The 18,225-nt window shown below is 50.7% G+C and overlaps 1 protein-coding gene across 3 annotated transcripts in view; it reads left to right on the top strand.

The window, feature by feature from the left end:
* ZMAT4 (zinc finger matrin-type 4) overlaps positions 1 to 18,225 on the top strand; it is a 179,750-nt gene that overhangs the window by 81,768 nt on the left and 79,757 nt on the right. For 2 of the 3 annotated variants that reach the window (XM_075736822.1, XM_075736823.1), the window contains exon 7: positions 1,836 to 5,936. In XM_075736822.1, coding sequence (XP_075592937.1) covers positions 1,836 to 1,851 — 16 coding nt within the window. In that variant the 3' untranslated portion in view covers positions 1,852 to 5,936. Of the gene's footprint in view, positions 1 to 1,835; positions 5,937 to 18,225 lie in introns of those variants that run through there. The other variant, XR_012832616.1, reaches the window with a different exon arrangement.

Here is an 18,225-nt window from a genome sequence, read left to right on the forward strand (position 1 = left end):
GAGAGGGGACCCAATCCTGCAGCTATCGTTGGGGTAAAACGGATTCCGTAGGAATCTCAACGTACTGAAGGAGCGCGGCATGCAGTCCAGCTGAGTGCCTGGGGGGTTGAGAAGGATCATTCCTGGTTTGGAAGGTGTGCTCCGAAGATCTTCCTGCACAGCCCTTCCCCTAGTCCTTGGGTTGCACCCTGTGCAAGCCCAGATGATTAACGGCCTGCTGAGGAGCAAGTTGACAGCAGGCGTGGTGCCCGTGAGGGTTTTTTTGTTTCTTTTTTTCTGATTGAGAACACAGATGGCTAATTGGAATCGGGTATTTATTAACACGAGCTGCTTGGCTATCGAGAAATCGCAGCTAATCAAAATATTGTAAATACCGTGCCCGGAGAAATGTCACCCTTCACCGCGACTGCATTTCCGTGGGGTTTTTTTCAATCTATTTAAGACAGCGTGAACAAATATTTCCAGCCCGTTGTGGCTGAAGGGTGTTCCTGGTTGCGGTCCCTGACGTGGCAGGCAGCAGGAGCGGCCAAGGCAGATCCTGGCGTTCGCTGGGGAGGATGCTCTGCCCGCGCCTGGCCCCGCTCTGCGGGTTTGGAAGCTTGTGACGTGCCAAAAAAGCAGGAGACAGGACTAGAGGAAGGCTTTGGCGGTTCCTGGCCTGACTTCCATTTGTGTCGGGTTTTAAGCAAGTTGTTATTTCTGGTTTTCCCCTGGGTTTTTCCAGCCCCCGTCCCCGGCGTGCAGAGGTCGAGCTCCCTCCTGTGCATCCTCACCCAGAATGAATGCACTCTTTGATATAAGATTTCCAATAAATTTCAGAAAATTATATTAAATACTTGATTGTACCACATACTTTACAACAAAGCCAGATGATTTTGTTCTTACCTTGATGACTGCAACCATTATTGGTAGCAGTAACAATTTCCGTGTGCTTTCTGTAACATATAGTGTCTGATGCCTAAAATATAAAGAAGCCTTTAGAGTGATAATAACTCCAGAAGATGAATAGTTATAAAAGGTACATGGAATTGAAAGGCATTTTAATTTGTCATTATTTCAGTTCCAGAGAGCAGCTGAATAATTACACTGCCTATGAAGAGAGAGAGTGTAATACTTTCTCTCATTACAGGATTAAATTATCTCCCTTCCCTTTCAATGTAAGTGAAAATAAAGATATCTCTGATATCTTCTGTTTTGATCATCATTTGAAAGCCCCAAAATGGCAGGTGCGACTTTGTTTCATAGGGTCGGGTGTACGGATTAATTATTTTAATGTAAAGCATAAACATCGGACTGATTTCTCAAAGTGTAAACCTGAGATCACCAGCGCTAGCTGAATGAGAAATTCCTCATCGGCCAAAAATGCGTTGGGTTGAAAACAAGGCAACTTTTTGCAGGGTTTGCTAGGCTCTTAAACAAATTTAAATTGAAGACCTAAAGAAAGTACACTTTTTTCAAATTGTTAACATCAGTTTTCTTTCATAACATACAAAACTATCCTTAAAATTGCAAATTATGTTTTGAGCAGAAAGAGTTTGTTTATATATGTTTTTTTAGAATTGAAGTTTCCTCATTGCTTACATAAAAAATTTCTTTGGTCATTACAAAGAAAGTCGCAGGTTCACCCGGTACCGGTTGAATTAGGATCTGCTTTGGGTGCTGGATCTCTCCGCAGCTTCGGCCGCTAAAGGAGGCGGTGGGGGGGTGGGTACCGTCGGCTGGGGGGGGGACGAGATGCTGCCGGGGTGAGGGTGGGCACAGACCCCGACGTGCGCAGAAACCGGCTCTGACCGGGGAGGAGAGTGACAGAATTCTGCTTCGTTTGTGTCTTGCAGCCTGAAGAACCAGTAGTAGTTTGTCAGTTGAGACAAGGAAAACCACCGAGGCTGCTTCTGCGGAGGGGAACTGGTCAGCAAGGAGAGGATGCTTTCTTGGACAATGATCCTGTGTGGATTCGATGATTAACATGTAACTAACCTTCGCTTTGGACAAATACATGGATTTTTTTTTTTTTTTTTTAATTTTGTGGTGAGTTAAAATATTTCGATGGATTTTTTTACCCTTTCAAGATAATATTTATTCAGCACAGAGTCTAGAGTATGATAACTATCCTGTAAATACAGCACTTAATCATCACTCATCTTCAGAGACAGTGGAAACAAAATATTTTACTTTTTCATATTTATTCTTAGATTTCTCCCGAGAGCATAAAATTATTCTATTACATTATCCATGATAGTGATGTAATCAGTCTTCAACCAGAAATAAACATACTTTCTTCACCTTCTCCAGCATGGTTTGTGTCAACACATAAAGAGCAGCAAAAAATGAATCACGGGGATTGCATAATGGATGAATTTTTTTCCTTTCCTCTTTGTCTTCAGAGAAACAAATGGTTCACTGAGCAAAGCAAACTAAAACGAAAGCGTAAAATCCTTTTCCTGCCGGTAGGAATCCTACAGGCTAGATGGAAGCCGTTCGCTTTATCGACTTTGCCGATGCAAACCCAAAGCCGGACGCTGCTCTGCCCGCCCGCCGTTCCCTCCGGGAGAGCTGCAGGAAGGACGGCGGCACCGGTTGCGCTTGCCGGGCCATCCCGCACCGGTAGCACCGGCTGCGAGCGCGTTACCTGCGCGCCCGTAGGGAGACGGTGGAGAGGCGGCGGGGACCGGCGACGGTGGAGAAGCGGCGTGCGGAGGCTGGTTTCAGGACACCGAGGCCGACCGTCGTGCGTCCCCGGAGCTGCCCTTGCCGTGCAGCGGGCGCGGGGGCTGCGGGAGGGCGAGCCCTCGCCGGCATCCAGGCGATCCCAGCGCTGCCGCACCGGTGAGCTTTGTACTAGGGCAGAAATCCTCCGTGCCCCGGAGGGTCCGGTGCTCCAGGAGCCACGCTGACAGCAGACCTCCGCCGAGGCACCGGCCGGCGCTGCGCGGCCTCCCCAGCCGCTCGCCGTCAGAGCCCGGCACTGCCGAGCCGCGGGTTTCTCGCCGAGCTCTGGCGTTCCCCTGCCGCATGGCAGAGGGTTGGGACCGAAGGCTTTCCCTGCAGCGGAAAACCCTCGCACGTTGCGGCCACGTTTGTCCTGCGAGAGGCGAAACGTTCAGCAGGGTCGGGTCTGCCGGGAGCTGGACGTGCCAGAGACCCTCCGGGCGCTGGGTGTCTCCGGCAGCCCCTCCGGGCAGGGTCCCAGCACCCATGCAGCACCGTGTTGGGGGGGGTGGGGGTGGTCCTCGCTTAAAGGGAGGAAAAAGCTAAACAGAACTGAAGGGAGCAAAACTCGACCGAAACCCAGCCTTAACTGTCCGGGAGGAAGGCTGTTTGTGCAGACCCCAGCTGGGTCCCAGTCTGCAGCAGTTCGGTGCTCGTCTGTAGGGAAGGCGTTTATTCCCCCCGCCCCGGCTTTGGGGGGAGCGGAAACAAAAGTAACTCTATGCACTGGAAAGAGGGAGCTCACAAGGATTTTAGCTTTTCTGCTGCAGTCAGCACAGAGACCAGGTTTCTTAGCTAACCCGCTGCAATGCAAAGAGCCGCGATAAACACGATCCAGTTTCACGTAGGTACTACGAGCAATGCAAAACGACCCTCGCTGTGCCCCTGTTACGCAAACTCGAGTGAGTGCACTTTGCACGCGGAGAAACCTGTCTTGTGAATGCTGCTTGAGATGAAGCACCACCTTTTTAAAGAGCTATTTGGTTGTTTTATGTATGTGCGGTAGCACAATTCTTCTGAGACTGCGGCCATTTCCCTGCTTCTGCACCTCTGAAATAACAGGCTTTGACATTTCCTTCCTGTGCACGCTCAGCTAGAGGCTCTCTTGTGTCTTTGGAAGTGAGCGGTGATGTGTACGGATCCGTCAGTTCGTTTGCCAGGAATCCCAGCAAGGTGCAAATCCACTTCTCCAGCATCTCAAGGAAGAGCAGTGACCTGCTGCTGCTGGCTCTGCATCGGGGAAACTTTTAATTTAATCCACAGCTCACCGCCGTGGCCTGCAGGTTTGTGAATTTTCTGCCAAGTGAACAAATCGTACGTAGATGATTAATGTGTCCTCCATCCCCTTCTCTGCACCTTAATAAACCAAAGCAAAGTGTATCGCTCTGCATTTTGGTGTGGAGTAGCGCTGCGTGTTTCAGATGAGAGATGTTTGGACGTGTCGCTTGTTGTGATGCAAAGGTCATTTTATATATCCATAGAATTATTACTATTTCTGTATATTTATAATGTGGTAGCCCGTCAGGTGGCGAGCTCTGTAGCAGAGGATGCTGCGGGCACGGCGCAGTAACCCTGATCTGTCTCGCTTTGAGGGAAGCATCACCCAAAGGGTTTGTAGAGCAGAGCGGTCTCGAGCGGCAGATGAGCACGTGAAATCAAGGCAGCTTCGCTGTAAACTCGTGCCGAGCCGTATTTTGGGGAAAGGCGATATTTAAAGTCGTTAAGTCACAAGGCAGCACGTGCTAAGAAGTAATTGTCCTGAAGCCAGCGCTGGTACCTGCAGGACTGTCACTACAAGCAGTTCTGCTTGTAAACGAGCCCGTGGGATGAAGCAGGAGCAGGCTTTTCGTGGAGGGGACCTTGTGATGCCAGGGGAAGAAAAATAGTCTTAATCCGCTGCTGACAGGGTTCCGTTTTTCATATCTTTCCCTACCGGGGGAAGAAGTTCATCTTCCGTGGCTGGCTGGAGCGGAGCGTGGGCTGCGGGCAGCTGCAGGGCTTTCCTTGGCAGTGATGGTATTGTGTAACTGGCTGCTTAATTACCGTCTCATCTGGGACTCTGAAATCCCTCACTACCTAGCTGCTAGGGTCACCCTTTTAATGAAAACAACCTTTTTTTTGTTGGTAGAAATTATTCTTTTACTTTGCAAAGGCAATTAAAAGCCCAAACGGAACAGATTTCTTTTTCAAAGACTCTTTCCAAATCTGCAGGAGAGAAGAGGAATAATTCTCCTAAATAAGGAGGAAGATCAGTAAGAAATGTTGCTCCACGGAAGCCCCTGTTATGTTGCCTGCCAGCAGTGAAGACTAAATAGACGCCTTTTAGTTTAAGAAGAAATAAGACTCCTGTGATTTGAGTTTGGGGTGGGTTTTTCTGCCGTCACATATGAAATCCACTGGCAAATATACTAACTAGGCAATATTCAGCGCTTTATCTTCATTTGGCGTTTAATCAAAGGGACATGCTACATCTGTATAATAGCTGGGCTAATTGACTTGACAGAACAGAGCGATCCTATTGGTCCTCTTCAAATTCGGTGAAATGGATATGGATATGAATATCGTCGTGTGCGATGATAGAGGTTACACGCAACGAGGGGCAAAGCCCCTAACTTGTTTGGTTTAGCTGTGACAGGTAGGAGAGGTACACGCAAAATTCACATGGAATTTTAAAATTGGCCTAACTGCCTTTATCTGCTTTGAAAATCTTTTCCGCATTTTGTCCGTGCTTAATTTAGTTTAGCTTCAGCAGGAAAGAGGGAGAGAAGCACCAGTCCTGTTCGAAGTTAGCATTCGACGTTTTTTAAACTCTCCGGTTTACAAAGTTTTAACGCTTTGGAAGCGCGCGGTGGCAGGTTGTGGCCTGGGGACACTTACAGAGCTTCGGGCACGGAACCCGGGAGAGCAGCGGGCACAGACTCAGACCAGCGCTGAGATTTCGTTCAAATACAGGCACAGGATGTTGTCGCGTACTTGAAGAACACCTTGTGCTTACAAAAGGGACAAATGCAGTAAGTTATGAGTGCTGCTAGTGCGCAGTCTGTCTGGAAGTGATTTTTCCCTTCGCCTTGTTCCCTTATATTGCTGGGGGGGAGAGTGGGAACCCCCCGGAGCTCACCACAAACCCTTGTCCCTTCAGCGCTCTCACCTCTTCACTGACTCTTGCCGACTTCATGGTACGTGTTTAAAAAATATTTTATACAGAAGCGGGGTAACTTGTGTGCCTCCCTTTGCACGTGCTCGCACGTGCAGTACTTGCGTTGTTTTTCCGTATGCTACGTTGCAGGAGCGTTCAGAGGCTTTCTCCTGTTTGAAAGCTCCTGGCAGAGCCAGCAAAACGTTATTCCCTGCGCTGTGCTCCAGGTCTGGACTTCGCAGCACACCGGCCAGCAGCATCTCATTTCCTTTTCCTCCGTACGGGGATCTAAACAGAGAAAGAATCGAGTCGGGAGAAAGATCTTTGCTCTTCTGCATGCCGGAGAGTGCCGGCAGCTCCGCTCACGGGGCGCTGGGCTGCGCGGTGTGCTTGTGCCTCCGGTCCTGCGAAGGGAAGGGTCCGATGCGCTGCAGAGTCCGATTGTTTACTCTCAGGGGACAGTAAATACACCGAAGAAGCTGGATATGATTAATTTGTGCTCTTGCATCAATGCCTTTCATGTGTGGAGGAGAATGGGTTGTTCACAGATGAGTAAGCATCTCCTTAGGTTTCATAGCTGTGGGGCTGTTTCATTTATTGTGTTTTGGGTAATAATGTAAGACGCCAGTGTTTCTGAAGCTAAACTGCCTCTTTACAGAGAGAATGATTTACAGAAATAGGGCACATCAGTCATGCGTGTGCAGCCTGACTTTTTTGAGCCTCCTTCCCTCCCCAAAATTCTTCCTTCCTCCGAGCTGCATCCAGGGTGCTGCAGAGGCGATTTTGTCAGGAGAGGGGGGAAAAAAAAAAAAAAAAAATCTTCTAACTTGTGCGCTGAAGTGATCACTACAAGCTAATTGCAGCAAATTAATCACAGCACAAACACAATTTCTTTCCCTAGGCAGGTGCGTCGACAGCTCCGATGCTGCTGCAGTGAGCTGGGTTGAACCCAGCCTCCGATGCCCAGCCCGCACGAGTCCCTTTGCCCTGCTCCCCGGCTGTCCTGCTTGGCCTGGAGCTGGTGGTTTGCTCGGTGTAAGAGAAAGAACAAAGACAGAGGGCCTGTCTCTAATTCAGAAAATCTCGATTTTTATGCCACTGGCTGCTTTCAGCCAGTTCGTCCCGTGATGCTGCAGGGGTGGCGCAAAGCTGTACGTACGCAAGAACGGGAGGGGCAGGGCTGCAGGCGAGGTTGTCCCACGCCTGGTGAGCAGGAGGCACGTGAGGGAGGCGGAGATGCCCCGTCACGTCCCCCTGCGCTGCCCTGCCTCAAACCGGGGTAACTGGAGCAGCGCAATTATTTGCATTTGTTGCCAACATTGTCCTGGTCCAGTCAATCAGGCTTTGGTCCCTAAATCCTTCTAATCTCTTGTTTTTCCTAAGTTCATTAGGCCTTCAAAGCGAGACATAAAAAGACAAATCTCCTAGTGGGAAGTCAGTGATCCCTGCAGAAATGCCTCCAGATTGTATGCTCTTCTCTGATGTCGAGACTAGTACACCACCCCAGGCTTAAATGCTGTGTGCAGATATGTTAGAGATCTTTGAAACCGGATGTAGTGCAACCGTTGCATCCCCCAAGGTTACTTTAAATGGAAGGGTGAAAACATTTGCATGTATTTTCTTCATTTAAAAAAACCCCAGCAACATACTCTGCATTTTTCTTGCAGAACATCTATACATTACAGAATTTAATTTTGTCTGTTCTGGCCAAATGTTTTCCCAGCTTAAAATTCTGTGCAAGGCATTCTGTAAAGAAAGTAAATCTCAATAATGAAGTGTCAGTCTGGTTGTGTCTTGCCACACACACACACTTCTAAGGACCGGTGCTAACTGGAATACCGCTGGCACTGGGAGACAGCTGGAAGTGTGATTATTAACACCAAAACTAATCTTTTAGGGATGTTTCCTTTGAGTTTTGTAGCACACGCTAATACAGTTCTTCAGGCTCTGGTGCAAATACGTTAGGTGATGTTTCGGGAGGCGAGACACCAACTCTCTGTAGTGTTTTATGCTCAGATATAATACCGCACAAATAATACGTGGTTTTTTAACTGGCTTCTTGTGCTAAGGCAATAGAGCTCTCTGGCAACAGTGTGTAAAGTAACTCAACCCTGAGACACGCTACTTAATACAAAGAAATTAATCACGGGAGAAGAATGCTCCTAGTACGTAAGTGGTGCTTTCTCTGTTAAGTTCCTATTGCATCAACTTAATTAGCAAGCCCTGACCTTTAAAACCACCTTCCATAATCTTCAAATTATGTATGTGAAAGTCTGCATTCCTCCTCCTGGCTGTGCTAGCAGCTTTCTGCACTTGTCTGGATTCATTTGAACTCCTCAAAGGTGTGACCAACTGAAAGTCCTCTCCCACCAGCGAGAAGCTATTGGGAACCTCCAGATCTGTTGCGGATCTTTCAGATAGGGAGGACCCAATTTGGTGGTTAAATATTCGGGATCTCGAGAGAGAGAAAGCAAATACCCACTGACATTGCAAAGTTCCCCACTTAAATTACTGCACTGAGCTCAACGGCAAGACTTTAGGATAAATTTTCTAGTTTAATTTCTATTTCCAGTGTCACAAGAGGGAGGACGGAGCTGGTCCTCTTGACCTGGTGATGTTTATCTTCGCTAAGTGCGTTCTTGTGGCTTTAAGGAGCTGGGTCAGGAGACAGCTTCACGTATTGCACTTTTATACCGCTTTCTTACGTGGTACTTGCACCCTAAGTCACAGGAGATCTAAAGCAAACTCTATAAAATTCCTTCTCGATATCATATCCTCATTTTCCCAGCACCTTTGTGCATCTCATAATCCTGCCAGTACTGCTACAACTCATTTCTGAGTGCAGCTGGCTTGTGCCAGGACCTAAATTCATCCCCTTCAGCAGAGGGGCTGCAGGTTGGGGTTTGCTAAAGGCACAGGGCACAAGACGGTCGGCTGATGCTGAACAGTTATCCTGGACATCTCTATGTGATGGTCTTGTCCCCTTTCAGCCCCGCTTTGACGTAGTGACCACAGATGGCATGCCTTAGAAGCAAAACTCATTAATCCCATACTATCGGTGACGGGGCTGTTATCACACACCGTCTTGTGAAGGAGCACGCTTAATGCCATCAGTACATCATGCTTGTGAGGGTCCCAAATGCGCCGGAGTCCTTAACCTCCCTGGCCAGCCTCACCTGGACCCCCCCCCATCCCCAGCCCATTGGTCCTGGAGCTGTATTTAAACACCGTCTGTCCCCCCCCCAGCCCAGCCAGGCTGCTCCCCAGGGAAGACACGGAGGATGCTGCGGGTACCCAGCCGCGCGGGAGGGACGCCATCGTCACAGCTGGTGGCTGCAGCGGGTCCTGCCAGCGGGACCCCAGCTTAAACGCAGAGCTGGGTGAATTTTTATCAGTGTCTGGAAGAAGCCTGGCCAGGAGGACTCGATTTGCAGATACTTTCCTGGAGGCTTTGCTTACGCTGGTGCAGCGGTGACGGGGAACGGTTCGCTCGCCTCGATGGCGTGGGCTGCGTTTGCCATGCCAGCGCTTGGAAGGGAGCAGTTTAAGCAGCATCCCCTCCGTGAGCCACTGCTCGCTAACCGAGCCTCGTAGCCTGCTCGTGGGTCTTTGACAATAGCCTTTGTCTAATATGTTTTTAATCAGTGTGTGCATTTCAATTTGCATATTAATAGCAAGGAGATGTTATTATAGGCTGCTGTTGATGAGATGGTTGTCAAGCCTATCTTTCCAGTCTGAGGAAAGAAAGAAACTGCATCTATTGTGTAAAAAAAATGAAATTGCAGAAAACACATGTTTTAGGAGCTACCATTCTCTGCCTCTATCTTTATCTCTGCCTCTATTTTTCTCTTAATAGCTCATATGGATGCATTCATTAATCTTTTTTTTTTTTCCTTTGAGCAAGGATCATTTAACAGGAGAGTAAGACGGGATTTTTGTGCCTGTTGTGACAGCACCAAGCTAGCCTAAATATCACATTTTTGCTGGGCGTTTTTGACTTGTAAAATGGCAAAAGGTTGACCCAGTCTAGGAGTCCTTTTATTGCAGCTGACCCCAGCAGAATAATTAAAATGCCGGTAATGAACAATGGCACTGCTCGCTCTCTGGGTTTCGGCATTTCACGGCTGCTGGAGGTGTTTGGCTTCATCAGCCCGGTGCCAGTGACCGGGATGCCGCAGCGGAGCCGGCTCTCACCATCCGGCACCGGCGATGCCGGGGGATGGAGCACAGCTCCAGCACGGCGCGGCAGAGGTGTGCAGGGAGGAGCGTGACGAGCGAGGGCTTGTGGAAAAGCCCAGAACAAGTCCCGAGTACAAATTCCTCGCGCTGACAGTGTTTTCCACACCTTCGCGTCGTAAGCCCGCAGAAGCGGCGATGCTCTTGCCGCAGGCGCAGCCCGAGCAAAGGGGGAAGGTTTTGCTGGGTGACCGGGTGACGTAGGAGCTGAGCTCCGTGGGTTTCCAGCTCGCATCCCCTGCTGTCAGCGCTTAATCCCAAATCGTCCCCATGGCTCTTCTGCAGATCACAGCACAAGGAGATTGTTTATCTTGTTCTCTTTCTGCTTTTCCTATCCCCTTGCTTGACTCTTCCCTGCTGTTTCAGATGCGGAGACCTTCAGCACGGCCATTTCCCAGGGCTGCTTTCGGCTTTGGGAGGTGATTTTCTGTGCTCTGGGTTTGTGCTCCACCTTCCCACCCCCTGTGTCTCGGCAGAAAATGCCCTGGAGGCAAAAAGCCAAGACTGAAAGGGGAGAGATGAAAAAAGAAACTAGAGAAGGTGGTGGGGGGAAATCCAGAGGAAAAAGCAGATCCCCACCAGGCTGACTCCACTAATTGCTGTCATAGCTCCCTGGCAGAGAAGGGGGCTGGAGGAAAAGCAAACCCTCTTGGCCAGCGAGCGTGGGTGGTGGGGAGCGTGCGGAGTGCTGCTGGGGAGGCAGGAGCAGCTTTAAGCCAAGTTCAGGTTTAGCATCACTAAATTTTAAGCGTGCTCTCCTAATCTGGGATCAAAGGACACAGACAGTAAAGGGTGTTTGAAAGGGAGAAGAGGGAGGTAATTTTTTTGTTTGTTTTGTTTTTTTTTTCTCTATTGCCTTCTGCCAACAAAGCTGCCCTTGCTGATCCCGATGAGGAGCAAGGGGGGAGCACCAAGCTCCCGCGGCAGGAAACAAGGTCCCCCCGCTCCTACCTCCTATTGCTCTGGAAAGAGCAGAGCGGAAGACGGGGAAAGCCACTGTCCGTCCTCTCCGGAGCATCCCCGTTTGCTGTGCAAAATGACGACAGCAGCAGGCGCGTGACTCAAGACCGGAATAGGCACCGCTCATGTAAACGCTACATAAATATTGAGTGACGATATTTTGAAAGAGGAATCTCTCGGTGATCTGCGAGCAGGGAGGCAGCGCAGAATTAAGGGTTTTTCAATCACAGCGGCTCCAGAAGAAAAGAAAGGCGGCTGCTGATCTGAAATCAGTCTGCAGCTTCTGCAGCCACCCACTCAGACTATGTGGGACAAAAGGAACAGGATGAGGTAGAAAAAAAAAAAACCCCTGTGAGCATTTGCTATAAAGAAAGTGGCTGGAGGAATGAGACCAAGCGAAGGCGTGGGATGGATGTTTCACTCCAGAGCTTCAATCCGTTTATATAATCATAGTTGTTATTATAGTATATGTAAATAACTGAATGAGTTCAAATTTAGTATTCGACAACACTGGCTCTTTGCAAGTACACGCTGAATTCTTGTGGATAGCCTTTATTTCATCAGACAATCTAACAATATTTTAAACAATCCTTGAGGCATTTAGTTAGGCCCATATTTTGTGATTAATTTTTTTTTCCCTCACTCCTGGAAATGAGGGCTATAGTCTCCAAAGCATAAAGCCTCCTACAAGTTCATGTGCTAAGAAATTGCTTGAATCAAAAAATGTGCCAGTTTGGCAGCTTGCCTCTTACTGCATCGCTATAGCCTGTAACAATAGCAATAATGTCACGGTGAAAATACAAAAAAAGCTGGTTTGCACCTTGTCAGCCCAAGGCAACAAATATCCAGGCAAATCTGAATTTATTTTTCATAGGATGTGGCAGCTCTCAACCCTTAGTGGCATCTGAGGCAGCCCTCAGAGCCACGACCCACCTCGCCGGCTCGGGAAGCATCCTTTGTCGTTGGCGCCGGCGGTGGGCTCGTCCCCTGGCAGGGGAGCAGACCACGCGGTTCCGCGGGGCACGGTGGGGGTTCGCTTGGGTGGGAGTCTGACGGGCACTTCAGTCTCCATCCGCATTCCCGCTCCGCACTTCTGTGGGCGTTGGAAGTGGGACCTTTGCCATGTTGGGGGGGGGAGGTCGAGCGGCCCCGACACGTCTCAGGGTGTCTGCAGAGCAGAGTCTGCTGCTCCAGCAACCCAGGACGGCATCTCGTGGGGACGGACTACAACAACCCCACGCTGTCCATCCTGCCCAGTGCTCTGCTGGGACGGGGCTGCTCCCTTTGCCAGAGCAAAATCACAGAATCCCAGACTGGTTTGGGTTGGAAGGGACCTCAAAGCACACCCAGTCCCACCCCTGCCATGGGCAGGGACACCCTCCACTAGCCCAGGTTGCCCAAAGCCCCATCCAACCTGGCCTTGACCACTGCCAGGGAGCCAGGGGCAGCCACAGCTTCTCTGGGCACCCTCTGCCAGGGCCTCAGCACCCTCACGGGGAAGAATTTCTTTCTAACATCTCATCTAAATCGACCCTCCCTCAGCTTAAACCCATTGCCCCTTGTCCTGTCACTACGCTCCCTGACAAACAGTCCCTCACCAAAACGCCCACCCCACCGCGGTCTCCAGGCTCTGTGCGGGTGGGCTGTGGTGGAAAAACGCTGCGCTCTCAGGTGAGAGGAACGCCTTGGGGTTGGAAGGGGATTTTCAAAGGCCTGGAGATGGCTGGTGTTCAGAAAGAGATCGGAACGAGCCTTTCCATCCAGAAAGGAAGAAATAGCGACAAGCCGGTTCAGAATAGCATCGTCCGTAACGTCCCACTCACACGTACTTCTTAACGAGACTAGTGCTGGTCTTAAGAGACAAATGACCTCGATTCACTCACAGCTCTGTGCCATTGATTCGATAGCTTCTCTTAATGAGGAAATCATCATCTTTGTTAGGGAATGTGGAATCTAGCAGGTGCACGGTATTAAACAATGAAAAAGCCACTTTGTTAGTGCCAGGCGTACGAGGGTGCAGCGCCACTGGGCGTTTCGGTTTCGGCTGCCAGGAGGAGGCTCCTCTTTTAACAGATACCACTGTGGCTTCTTCCTTGAGCCTGCCCTTGCAAGCGATGTGAGGCACAGACTGCTCAAGTTCTTCCGCTGTTTCTGCAGGTTTAAGCAGCCTGCACCTTTAGAGAGGTCTGGCCCGAGTCCTGCTTAGATCATGCATCTTTAAATCACCAGGAGCACCTTTAAATCACCTGGAGCACTGTCTCGATTGCTTCCCCCCAATATGAGTCACTTCCTAGTGCAGATTTTTAATTCATTAGTGCGGTGATGCATTGAGATGAATCTCAGCAAAAAGGCAATGCTAATTAAAAAAAAAAAAAACCCCACCCAAATGAATTTCCCCCAGCCCCAAATTCTCATGTTCATTTTTGCCTTGACTCGGGCAGAGGGAAGGGCTGATGTTCTACAAAATTCTGTCCGGATCCCGGCTGGAGCTTGGTGCAGCCAAACGGGTTCTGTACCCTGAGCCTGGGGCTCCTGCCCGGACTGGTCCCAGGAGCGATTTGTCCTCGTAGAGATTTATTGCACCAGGCTGCGATTGCTCAAGCCGTCAGCGGGCGCTCGCTGTGCGGTCCTGTATGAAGCCCTGAGGACTCTGTGTGTGTTGGTGCTGCTCTGACTTCAGGATCCATCGTCTGGAACGAGACCGGAAGGCGACTGAATGACCATCGTGTTTTGTGTTAGCGCTGATGGAGTCCGGCGGTGATTTGTGGTGTGTCACTCCGCTGAGTCAAATCGGAAAAGGAAAAGGGAGAACGAGAATGCTTTCTCGGCTAGCAAGAGCTAAAGCAAAGCAACTCGTAGAGGAAACCAAAATCACCACTGAGCTAAAACCTTACAGAATAGAGCTAAAAGGCGAGATGACGTGCTCTTTTCTAGTGATTTTACTCAGCGGGCAGTGAAGCGCAGTTGATAAGCAGGGCAGTATAAATCAGCAAAGTCTCTGATACAGCCCAGCGTGCACTGATGTGACCTGGAAAGCTCCTTAAGCCAAGCTATTAAATCATTTGCACAAGAAAAGCGTACAAGCTCTGCTTTACCAGTGTGAACCAGCACTTTGGTAAAACTCATCTTTATCTTGAACACTGTCCTGAACATTACATCTATGGCCACTGAACAGTGAGTGCCTACATGCTCTGAAAACAGGGAGGCAAAATCACAGACTTTCTGCTCTTGCGACCAACGGCCCATTTGTTTCCTTCTCCAAATATCCTGGCTTCACCCCTTCCCCAGAACTTCTTGGGTCGGACCCTGCTGATGTTTTCTAGGCATGAGCTCTGCAGAGGGACGGTCCGGGCAGCCCCCGCACCCCTCCGTGCTCACCGGTGAGATGCTGACATGAAGCCACCGCCGGTCCCCGGGGCAGGGACTGGCCCAGAGCCCTTCCCCACCACATCCACACGTGCTGAGAACAGGACACTAACACCACGTAGTATTTTGCACTTCTCTAACACTTTTCTTTTGAAGAACGCTGGTGAATGAAGGCGTCCCAGCCTAGCCTTGAAGAACAGCCATCACTCCCACCACAAAACCCACACTCAGCAATAACACAGGTTGCCCAGAGAGCTGGTGGAGTCTCCATCCTTGGAGATAATCAAAAGCCCTCTGGGCAGTCGGCTCCAAGCAGCCCAGCTGCAGCACGAGGGTTGGACAACGTGACTCCAGAGGTCCCTTCCAACCTCAGGTCCCTTCCAACCTCGACCAGTCTGTGGTGTGGCAGAGCTGGGAACTAGGTTGAGGAAGCCGTCCTGGCTCCTGCATTGGGGTGGGCTTTCTTTTGGTTTGTTTAGGAGGACAGTACACTAACAAAATACTGCTTGATCCAAAGATGTTGCCCGCAGGATCTCTGTTATTTCAGAGTTGACTTTGACTGCGGGAACTGCCCCAGTCATTTTTGGTACCGCTCTTGGAGAGAGGCAGCGATATCATCAGATGCAATGCGGTGAGTGCAGCAGAAGCGAAACAATAACAGCATCAGATGCGGAGCCTTTCTCCCTGTGTAAACCCTTCGGAGCCCGGACTGTGCAGCCACGCGAGGGCTGGTTATGGGCAGGATGGAGCGGGGTCCCTGCAGGCAGCCCTGCCGTGGGGTGAGGGGCTGCCCCACTCCTCACCTGCCCGGCACTGATGGTGCTGCCTGCCGCTGCATCCCGGGGCTCGGCGGGCGCGGGATGGTGACAGCCAGCGGCAGGAAAGGCACCAGCTGGTGATTATTCACGCCTGTGGCACTGCACCCGGCTTGCGAATAGGCTGCTATGCAGAAAGCCTGCTCCTCCCGCTAATTAAAAACGCTGCGTGCGCTTCTGCAGCAGGGATGCTTCCGAAGTCCAGCTGCCTCTTCCTAGCTCCGGGTCAGATCTGTCCATGCTCTCACACTAGCTCAACTGGTAACCGGCTGGAAATGCTCCTGTGACAGATGCAGAGCGAAGGGGCTCCGCAGCAGAGCGCAGAATTAAACCCAGCACGAGCCTTCCGCGGCCGGGCGTCAGCAGCCACAGCGCGGCGGGTGGGTGCTGGCCGGCAGATACGCAGCCGCCCCTGGCACGCAGGTTTCTACTTACACAATTTCTTTCTGGCTATAATCGTAGCAATAGCGATGCCTGTTAGAGTTCCTGTTGACTTTCCGCCTCGTAATCAGTTGTATGTAATTTAGCATTAGCGTTGCAGTAGCGATGATCTAAGGATATAGGCTAATTAAAGTTTATAGTGACACGTACTGCTTTTTTATTAGAGTAGCCAATATAGTTAGAAAACGGACAAGCTTTAGGGCACACGGATTCTGCTTTGGATCTGAAATAGAAACAACAAGCTTCAAGCTAGACGCAGACCGGAAAAAAATTCAGCTTCAGTTTAACATAGTTACGGCAACACATTAGACAGTTTGGAGGAAAAAGGTAGTAAGCACCTGTAAAATTAGGTATTATAAACATCATGTATTGTTTCAAATTTGGGAGCTTTAAATGTTACAACCATCACCTATTTTCACAGCATTTGAAAGAAATTTATTGGTTTGCACTGGACAGAAAACTGAAACTGTCCCTTGACAGATGTGAATTGCACACATTGTGGTTTCTGTTTTGTGGGGTTTTGTACAATCATCACCTCTGTTGCCATTCAGCATCGTGCGTTTTGTACGTGAGAATTCCCAATCTGGTAATTTCTGTTCTGAGAACAGGATACTTGTGTACGTCCCATTTCTAAAGTGAGCACAATCATAGATATGTATTTCAAAAGGAATGTTCAAAATAAATAATTTGAAATCTATGTTCTATAGCTGGATTATTTTTTTTTTTTTAATAATTTATTTCAGTTATACCTTTTCTCTCGTTCACCTCGGAGGTGCTCTGGGGCGGTGGGATGCTACACCGCGTAGCCGCTCACGGTGTCTTTCCCTCTCCCACCCGCACGCCTCTGACCTTTCCTCTGTGCTTGGAACGGGAACTCGGCTTGTACCACCAGCTCCCAGGGAACACTCGGCGGGATTGACATCCGGCAGAGGAACGGTGTGGCCCGGTACGGTTGGGTGTCGTTGACCCGGGCGGTCGTTCCCTGCGCGGGGTTGGGGTCTGAGAGCACAGAGCGATGCCCGGGGGGACGGGAGGTGTGGGGGGATGCCCGGTGCTAACCGGGGCTGGCGTCTCCCCCAGATGGTTTCATCCACCAGCTCCGTGTTTGTTCACCAGCTGAGACCCCTTCTCTGGGCACCCCCCCGCCCCGGTTTTGCATTCGCACCCGCTCTGTGAATGTCCTCAGCCCGGTGCCAGAACAGCGGAACAAAGCCTCGCCGTTCCCTCTGAACAGTTTGACGGTAGCACAGGCCGAATGAAAAGGAATTTGGAAAAAGCACATTCCTCTTTCAGCCCCGGTTCACCCACCAATGAAGGGCACCCAGCCCAGGCTCCAGTACAACCCGTTCCTGCCAACAGCATCTTCATTTGGACCTGCGTGCCCTGCTGGGATTTAACGTTCAGGCCTTATCGCAGGGTCCTTTCAATGAACCCAGCGGTCATTCGGAGGCCTAGCAGATGAAAACCAGGACTAGATTACCCCGGGTGCTTTCCACGTGGGCTGCCTTGCCGAGGCACTGCCGTGGGGCACCGTGACCCCAGCCCCGCGCCGCTGCTCTGTGCAGCGCGATGGTCCGGCCGGTCTGCAAACTGCGGCAGCATCCGTCCTAGCGAGTACCTGTCGCTCCCCCAACGTGTTGTGTTTTAGGGGTTTGGGGTATTTTTTTTTTTAACCTCCAGAGAGAACAGCGGCTCCGTGGGAACATCGGACACGGCAGGAGCTGAGGTCTGTAGTGTCGGGGAGCCGCTTTCGGCCACAGCTGCAGCTGCGGCCTCGGCTTCTCCGTGGGGAGCGGGACCAGCGGCTCCTCCCAGCCGCAAGACCCCGCGCGGGGTTCGGCAGTGCCGCGGCACCGGGAAGCCCCCGCCGAGGCGCAGCCGTGCGCGGGGAGCCAGCAGCGGTGCAGGCAGCTCGGTGAGTCACCGGCTGCAGCGTTCCACTGGGAGGAGAGCCGGGAAAGCAGCGCTGGGAATAACAAGTGGAGCTCAGGAAATAATCCATCGCCCTCCCAGCGCTGAGGGCACTGCGGCCAACGCGCCGAGACAGCAACCTGTCTGCCCGGCCCTGCCTCCGCTTGCCAGTAGCCTCTGTATATTCATGGTGAGCAATAAAGTAGTATTTTAAATTCCAAAACAATGGCACTGACCCATTTCTCTTTGCATAGCAACACCAGGCTCTCGGTCCCAGGAGGGTCATTTGCAAAGGCCTCGGAGAAATTTAGGAGCGTTTTCTCTTGGAATTTGATCTACAGAACAGCTCCGGAGCCGTTCTCCTGTTGGCAGGCTTCAATATATGTGTTTTAAATAGTCAGCTGCTCTGTGATTTTAATATAAAGCACAAGTATTCTATTTAATTAAACACGCAGTTAAAGAATATATACGGCTTGCAGAGGGATGCTCCATGGCTCCTCTGCACCTTAACAGGTCACCAGGGTGTTGCTGTCTCCTACTTGCAGAGCAATAAGCGGGCAGGGACCGCGTGCTCGCAGGCAGATCAGGCAGCACCAGCAGCGCCCTCGGGGATGGCACTGGTCCCCTCTCCCTGGTGCGGTGTCGGTGGGG

Source organism: Balearica regulorum, chromosome 27 (genome assembly GCF_011004875.1).
Source record: "Balearica regulorum gibbericeps isolate bBalReg1 chromosome 27, bBalReg1.pri, whole genome shotgun sequence".
Classification (NCBI taxonomy): Eukaryota; Metazoa; Chordata; class Aves; order Gruiformes; family Gruidae; genus Balearica; species Balearica regulorum.